Source organism: Macadamia integrifolia, unplaced genomic scaffold, assembly GCF_013358625.1.
Source record: "Macadamia integrifolia cultivar HAES 741 unplaced genomic scaffold, SCU_Mint_v3 scaffold_204A, whole genome shotgun sequence".
NCBI classification, from domain to species: Eukaryota; Viridiplantae; Streptophyta; class Magnoliopsida; order Proteales; family Proteaceae; genus Macadamia; species Macadamia integrifolia.
The window spans coordinates 137,329-145,337 of record NW_024870641.1 but is presented as its reverse complement, the minus strand read 5'-3'; the positions used below and the strand labels follow the sequence as shown (position 1 = coordinate 145,337).

Below are 8,009 nucleotides of genomic sequence, written 5' to 3'. Positions count from 1 at the left end.
TTGGGTGGGGTTTGGTGGGGGCATAGTTAGCAAATTCGGATTCGGAAATTATTCGGGCGGAGAATTATTCGGAATAATTCGATTGATTAATTTAAGGATTCAGTCAAAAAAGCGGTCAAAAAAGCTTATTGGGGTTTTTTTTTTTTTTTAAATAATGTTTAAGTGGACCGAATTATTCGTGTTTTATATTCACGTTTGAAAAAAGCGCGAATTTTAAAGAATTTTATTTCTGATTCGGTCCGAATTTTTGATAAAATTCGAAAAAATTCGGCTGAATAATTCACGAATTATTCGGCCGAATTGATAACACTGGGTGGGGGTGGGGTTTAAAAGTAGGTTCATTCCCAACTAAAGACCACAATTCATAACTCAAACAGGCAACAAAATTGAAAAAAAAAATAATAATAACTCATAAAAATTAATTAACTGATAACTGTTTATCAATTAATAGATTAGATATTATAACCGTTTAATAAATAATTTGATTTTGATGTTTAACCTTTCACACTTTGAACCTAATTGATTAATCAAAACCGAACCGATTCCCAACTGTTTCTGTGTTCTCATTGATTTGGCATGTGATCTTATTCTAATTTTATAGATTTAATATTAAAATTTAAGATTAAATAAATCTGGATACAACTAAAATTGTTGGAAAAAAAGGAAATTATAACTTCATTCCACTTTTAGTACATAATAATAAAGGGAAAAGGTTGGGTATGTCGCCAACATCAAGTATGCTAGCACCCATTGTATCTATCTCTTTCTTCCCTTTTTTTCTGAAATGACCTCCATATCCTTCCTAAATGATACTTCATCATGTGTTCCTATTAGTGCTATCCGCTAGCATACTTGATATCGACGGCATACCTATCCCTCTCTCAATAACAAATTACTTTTAAGTTATTTTAACCTGTTTTTATTCTTAAAAAATAAATTTAAAATTATGAATAAGAAGAAGGTGATTCTAACTGAGAGTGTAATTAATTAAACATCGCAGGAGTATGAAGTTTCAGTAATGCTGTCCCGAAATGTGTATCTAGTAGATACAGTAAGGGAAGATATCGGACGAGTCCTGAAACTAGACTCAATCAAGGAGGGAGACAAGGTATGGAAAGACTTGGACGTCTTGATCTTCAACACATGGCATTGGTGGAATCGCAGAGGCCCCACACAACCATTTGATTACTTTGAACTAGGAAATAAGACCTACAAAGACATGGATCGTTTAGCTGCTTTTGAGATAGCCCTTACTACATGGGCTACATGGGTAGATGACAAAATTGATCCCACCAAAACAAGAGTCTTCTTTCAAGGCATATCTCCATCCCATTACAAGTAAGTGTATATATACCTTAACTTATAACACATATGCATTGGCCTTGTTTCATATATGCAGTAATAATTGCCATTTTGGACTTAGTTAAATTCATCCTTAAAAGCTAACCGAAGAGGGTGTCTAAATCCTTATTTGTCTCTATATCGGGCTATTATATCAAATGTGAGATTGTGAAGCACATAGGTGTTGTCATGTCACTGCTTTTATACAAGTTCGAATTAAGTCTTCATACGAGAACCATTCTTGTTTAGTGCCTGATTCATACATGAAATTCACTCCATCTTTCTCTTTTTACAATAGGCTTTCACATTGAGTGGTGTGAGAACTATTCTTGTAGGGTACCTGGTCCACTCATGGAATCCACTCAATCTCTCTATTATTATAACAGGTTTTCACATTGAGTGGATCCCAAATGTGGATTAGATACCATACTAGAATGGTTCTTGTACGAGGACTTGATTCAAACTCCTCATTTGATACCACTTGTTAGGGTATAAGTAGAACTCATACTTAGAAGCTAGCCATTAAAGAGAACATGCCCAAATTTTTATATGACTCCACATCCATTACAAGTAAGTACATATACCTCAACTAATATATCATTTACATACATTGTCTTCTTCTTCAAATATAACATTGGTAGTAAAGGCTAGCCATAAAGGAAAGGTTGTCCAAGTCTTTATATGCTTCTATATTGGGATACGCACATTAGGCACACTGGGGTTGTGATGCCCCAACTCTGATATTGAGACTTAGGTACAATTCATTTTTAAAAGTTGGTTTGTTAAGAAAAATGTGCACAAATCTTTATATGCCACTACATTGGGTTATTCACATTTGACGTGGAATTGCTTTCTTATGGAACCCCAACAATTGGTTTTTACTAATTGGATTATCAAATCAATATCAGTGGCACAGGATGGAATGAGCCTGGTGTAAAGAACTGTCGTGGACAAGAGCTACCCTTGACTGGGACTACATACCCAGGAGGTTTACCTATGGCCTTGACAGTGCTGAAGAAAGTATTGAGTGGGATGTCTAAGCCTGTGTATTTGCTCGATGTGACGGAGCTGTCACTGCTAAGGAAAGATGGGCATCCTTCTATCTATGGATTTGGTGCGATGGATTGCAGCCATTGGTGTCTCCCTGGTGTTCCTGATACTTGGAACCAACTACTTTACAATGGTCTCTTATGATCATAATATATTGATGAGCTATGATGAGAAAGGATGAAAATAAGGTATTAGCATATTCAATTGATCAATGTAGCATTATTCTTTTTCATTCTCCTTTCATTTATGATGACATTATTGGAAAAAATAAAGTTTTTCTTTATATTTTCCTTCTGGAAAGAGTGCTTTATTGGGTCAGGGCCTACCATTGGAGATAGCTCCCAAGGCCCACAAGACAAGGTATGTTAGGTTTGGGGGAATGCTCTCTCTCTCTCTCTCTCTCTCTCTCTAAAGAAGAAAGCTGGAAAAGGCAAGAAGATATGGGCTGGAAATAAAAGAATGGGTGGGAAAATTAAGGGTCCTCAATAAGTAATTGAGGACTTAAAAAGGCTCAACAACTGGTAAGGCTGCCAACCACTGGCTAGATATGATAGAAAAAAGAAAGGAGCCAACCACTAGCGAGAGAGAGAGAGAGAGAGAGAGAGAGAGAGAGAGACCCACAAACACTAAAAGAGAACTCACCTAGACAAGGGATCGCATGCTTCGATTTACCCTATCTATTTAAACACCCAACCTTCAAACCAAGCTTTTTCGTCACTCTCTCTCTCTTTTTTTTTTTTGTTGCAATATTCTCTCTTTTTCTAATTAATAACCTTATGCTTCTAATTGCATGCTTGGAGTTTTTCTTTTACCAATAAATTGGAATCCTTCAATTTAGAAAACCTAATAAACAATCTCTCTCACACACGTGCATCTTCTAGCTTATGCAATGTGGATTGTATATCTTTGCATTGTGCACAAATGTTAGTTTAGATACTCTTTCCACGCGGTGAATTTTTATACATGGGATTCTATGGTTTATGGGGTATCAGGCCACGAGATAATGTTACATTAATGATTCTAACTCGTGGTCTAAATATCACATGAGGAGTGAGATCCCAATGGAGAGAATAAATCATCCCCCCATGCGGGGAGCTGATTTGGAATCCAAAAATATTACTATGTGATAGGTCAGATGGAGCTATAATTACGTAGATTCTTAAAACCCTGATATCAACCTTGGACTCAAAAGTTGATCTAGCAAAAGAATATACTGAAAAATCCAAGACCATGGAGAGGGAAAATCCTCATTAAGTTTCATATTTGATCATCAAGACCTTGAGTGTGGGAAGATATACCAGTAAAGACATCATGTAGCTCTCCTAGAGTACTGCCCTTCTCAAACCAGTTTAAATTGGAATAATGGAGGTTTGACTTTAAACTGATCTTTTAGGGCAAGAGATCATCAATATCTTTACCTCAAGGTATCTTCAGATTTCAGTGAAAGTAACATTTCATATTTTGATTACAGTACTTAAGAACCTTCTGTTAAATTGAGGATTGATCTCTTTGTTTCAATCTTATACTTCTTTTTTCTTTTCATTTACTTGCATTCTCTCCACCAAAGGTATATGAGGACCTAATCTAAAACCTTAAGGTATTGGGTGAAGAAAGAGAGAGATCCACAAGTTCATTCTTATCCCTTTTAAATAGAAGTGTGTGGTCCAAAATAACATATATATATATCAACATATCAAATGGTTTAAAACCCAAAATGGAGATTCAAATCAATGCCGGTTGATTTCAATTCGAATCAGATCAGAACTGATTGGATCAACTTTGAAATCCGCATATTCTAGGCATCTAGGATTTTTCTAAACATGCTCAACCTGAGTTGGATCTCAGAGAAAAAGAATCAACTAGAATAGATCGATCCAATCCAATACTTTAAAACCCTGATAGATCACCAATCCGTTTAATGTTGTGTCTCATCCTACCTCTTCATATAAAATAAAAATAAAAAGAAAAATATTTTCAGTGAAAAAGTGTGGTTCTCGTGTATGCATAAGAGCCAATGAGAACACACAGGAAGCATTTACTGTGCATCATTCTCTCAATAAAAAAAAAACTCCATTAACTATTAAATAAACAATCATTGTGGAGTATTACATAGGGGTGTCAATTCTAAACCCGCACCAGTATGTCCGACCGAACCTAACACGTTTATGGCCCGACCTAGACTGACCCGATTAATAAACATGTCAAGCTTGATGGGTGTTCACGGTGTAGGTAGCTAGCCCATTGGGCTCCCGATTGAACCGACACGTTTATATGCCTGACTTGAACCGACTCGTTGTAGCCCAACACAGCCCGACCCCCTTTAATTCTACGTAAAATTCTTATTGTGCCACTACTAGTAAGAAACTAATTAAGCTTTCTTACTTTTTGCTTTGCAATATGATTTGATTTAATTAAGCTTTATTTTATAAGTTGTAATTCTCGTAATCCCTTCTTTTCTTTTAAAAAAGAACAATCATAATCTCAACCCACTTAAGAATAGAATTTTAGGGTAGGCACGTTTAAAGCCCGTTTAGAGCCCGTTTAGGCTTAAATAGGTCCCTAGCTCAGTTAAAGCCCAGTTAAGGCCCGTTTAAGGAAACTTGATTAAAACCCGACACTGACTGACTTGATTATAAATCGTACCATGTCCCCCAAAGCTAGGTCTGTTTACTTAAACGAGCGTTTACAATATAAGGCTTTCAAGTGGTCAAGTCCAATTAGACCCGATCGAGAATGGCCCACCGGTTGACACCCCTAGACCATCACACATAAACTATTGTAGAATAACCTTTTTGGTGAAACACTTTGGTAGGATCAGACACGTACACAAAAGCAAATGTAAAGAGAAAGCGATCTCTCACACGCAGGGAGAAAAGGAAATGTGGAGAGAAAGAGACCACACTCCTTTCCTTGTAAGGATGGATGACAGCCAAATGATTATCATTCATAACCAATGTATTGATGCAAATTGACGTAAAGTCACGAGATGAATCAATAGGAAGAAGAAATGAAGGAATTGCTCTCTCTCTCTCTCTCTATACAGATATATTGAATACAACCTATGTGGCTCTCCGTGCCCATTGCCCACGCACCACTCTTATCTAATGGCCCCCACTCCCGTGCTCCAATCTAACGCCCTTCTCCTCTCCCACCTCTTATAATGCTAGCTTGCCTCCCCCATTATTCTTCTATTTCATTCGGCTTCTTCTACTTCTTTCCTTGTGGGCTTTCTCTCTCTCTCTTTCTCTCTGAGACTTGGGGAGATGGGAATTGGGTTTGAGAACTATTTCTCTTATTTGGCTTTTCTATTTTGTATATCTCATTGTCTTCACCTTGCCACTGCGAAACTAGAATCAAGTGAGGATTTTAGAAACACAGACACATTAGCATCAAGCGCCTGCAACATCTACCAAGGAAGTTGGGTCACTGGTTCATCTCCTTTCTATGATACTTCGAGCTGCCCTTTCATTGACAAAGAATTTGATTGCCAAAAGAATGGACGACCAGACAAACTCTATCTCACTTACACATGGAAACCAACTTCCTGTGACTTGCCAAGGTGGGTACCCTCCCCTCTCATATTCTTATCATCCCTACACCCTAGAGATTCAATCTAGTCCACCCATTCCTGCAAATATCTTAACAACTAATTGTGGGTCCTTCCTCATTTGTGATGTAGATTCGACGGTTTAGATTTCTTGAGGAGATTTAAGGGGAAGAAGATGATGTTTGTGGGGGACTCACTGAGTGATAATCAATGGCAATCTTTGACATGCATGCTTCACACTGCAGTGCCACAGGCAAAATATAACTTGGCAACAAATGGAGCCATTTCAACCTTTTCATTTCCTGTGAGTCCTCGTGCCTTGTGCCTTACATTTCATAAGTAAATGTATCAGATTTGGAATCATCATTATCATCTTTTCTGTATCTCTCTAGGACAAAGTACAAAAGTGTTCAGTGATAATGGTCCCAAGATATAGAATCTCTTTCTCTTCTGCCATACCTTCTAGGTTCTAACTTTTCCACCCCCAAAAAAAAAAAAAAAAAAGGTTCTAACTTCACAAACACTCTTCTGGCGCTACAACCCAAAGTGTACTAGACTATAGTACACTTATATATTAAAGGTGCAATTAAAGCTCCATATGGGATGCTAATGGAAATGGAAGATCTTATATCCCATCCCATGTGGGCAATTTGATTAAAGTCCAAAGAGATTGGCACTAAAGGACATTAACTCGTGAACTTATTTTGGCCTTTACTTCCATTCTCTTATGAAACCCAAAGATTCTAAATATCTGACTCAGTAACTAACAAACAAACGGATCTCACAGGACTATGGAGTGTCGGTGGTGTTCAATCACAATGTGTTCCTCGTGGACCTGATTACAGAAAAGATCGGCCGAGTGTTAAAGCTTGACTCAATCACAAGTGGCGATTCATGGAAAAATGCTGACTTTTTGATATTTAACACTTGGCATTGGTGGGTTCACAAAGGCAATAAACAACCGTAAGAGACTGATCAGATGAAACCATTCTTTCCAGCAAAACCCATTTTCCTACTCCAATATTTAATGGCTTCTCTTATGGCTATTGCAGATGGGATTACATTGAAGATGGAGGCAACACATACAAAGACATGGATCGGTTGGTTGCTTTTCAGAAAGGACTCACCACATGGTCCAAATGGGTTGACACCAACATTAACCCGGCTACAACCAGAGTCTTCTTCCAGGGCATTTCACCAACCCATTACCTGTAAGACTCACAACTCTCTCTCTCTCTGCAACTAACTAGTAATCAAACTTTATTAAGAGAATCTTTTCTTTTTTTTTTCTTTTTTTTTGGGATCAGAGGTAAGGAATGGAATGAGCCGAAGGGAACCTGCAAGGGACAAAGGCAGCCTATAAGTGGATCGACTTACCCAGGAGGGTCACCTCCGGCGGCAGCAGTGGTGAAGAATGTATTGAGTAGGATGTCAAACAGGGTTGAATTGCTGGACGTGACGACATTGTCGCAGCTGAGGAAAGACGGGCACCCATCTGTTTACGGCAGTGGTGGAAATGATTGCAGCCATTGGTGTCTTGCGGGTGTTCCTGATACCTGGAACCATCTCTTGTACGCATCAATAGTCCTTAACAGTGCTGGCAAACCATAATCTTGGCCATTACCGCATTATCACTAATTTACTACTTTTGATTGTTTGATGAAATTATTCAATAAAGTTACTTTGTTCTTGTGTTTTTTCATTTTTTTTTTAATTTTTTTTATTATTATTATTTTTTTTTTTAACCCTTCATTAATCAAAGCACATGGTTGAATGAAATCATCGTTCTACTTTGCCTGAAAGATAGAATTCTCATCATTATTAATGCTTTCTTATTCACTCCCCTTGGTTCCTAGGTTGGTGCAAAAGCCACAATGCCCTTTGCGAAATTTTTTTTTTCCTTATACTCTCTTGCAATAGTCTTCTCTTCAAAGATAATTTAAATTAGATTGAAAATTTATTGCAAATAAGAGACCACGGTCTATCTATAAACCTAAATTTAGGACATGGCAAATATAAAGGCAACAATTTTCCAATCCTAGCAAAATAGCCTCCAACACCCCCCCCCCCT

The 8,009-nt window shown here is 37.5% G+C and overlaps 2 protein-coding genes across 2 annotated transcripts; both read left to right on the top strand.

Annotated features, from left to right (window-relative positions):
- The first annotated feature begins 972 nt into the window (after positions 1–972).
- On the top strand, positions 973–2,691 carry LOC122071300 (protein trichome birefringence-like 41). The gene is made up of 2 exons (XM_042635625.1): positions 973–1,338; positions 2,250–2,691. Exons 1-2 carry the CDS (start codon positions 1,019–1,021, stop codon positions 2,533–2,535), a joined length of 606 nt encoding a protein of 201 aa, XP_042491559.1. The 5' UTR covers positions 973–1,018; the 3' UTR covers positions 2,536–2,691.
- A 2,795-nt stretch (positions 2,692–5,486) lies between these two features.
- LOC122071299 (protein trichome birefringence-like 38) lies at positions 5,487–7,640 on the top strand. Its single transcript, XM_042635624.1, has 5 exons — positions 5,487–5,950; positions 6,071–6,242; positions 6,726–6,901; positions 6,991–7,149; positions 7,246–7,640. The coding sequence occupies exons 1-5, from the start codon at positions 5,655–5,657 to the stop codon at positions 7,547–7,549; spliced, it is 1,107 nt and encodes a 368-aa protein (XP_042491558.1). The 5' UTR covers positions 5,487–5,654; the 3' UTR covers positions 7,550–7,640.
- The last annotated feature ends 369 nt before the right edge of the window (positions 7,641–8,009 follow it).

Bases quoted from the DNA above. Each gene is read 5' to 3' on its own strand.
- LOC122071300 (XM_042635625.1), top strand. From the start codon at position 1,019: ATGCTGTCCCGAAATGTGTATCTAGTAGATACAGTAAGGGAAGATATC. The intron at 1,339-2,249 runs GTAAGTGTATAT...AATCAATATCAG, and splicing joins ATATCTCCATCCCATTACAA to TGGCACAGGATGGAATGAGC.
- LOC122071299 (XM_042635624.1), top strand. From the start codon at position 5,655: ATGGGAATTGGGTTTGAGAACTATTTCTCTTATTTGGCTTTTCTATTT. The intron at 6,243-6,725 runs GTGAGTCCTCGT...CGGATCTCACAG, and splicing joins TTTCAACCTTTTCATTTCCT to GACTATGGAGTGTCGGTGGT. The intron at 7,150-7,245 runs GTAAGACTCACA...TTTTGGGATCAG, and splicing joins ATTTCACCAACCCATTACCT to AGGTAAGGAATGGAATGAGC.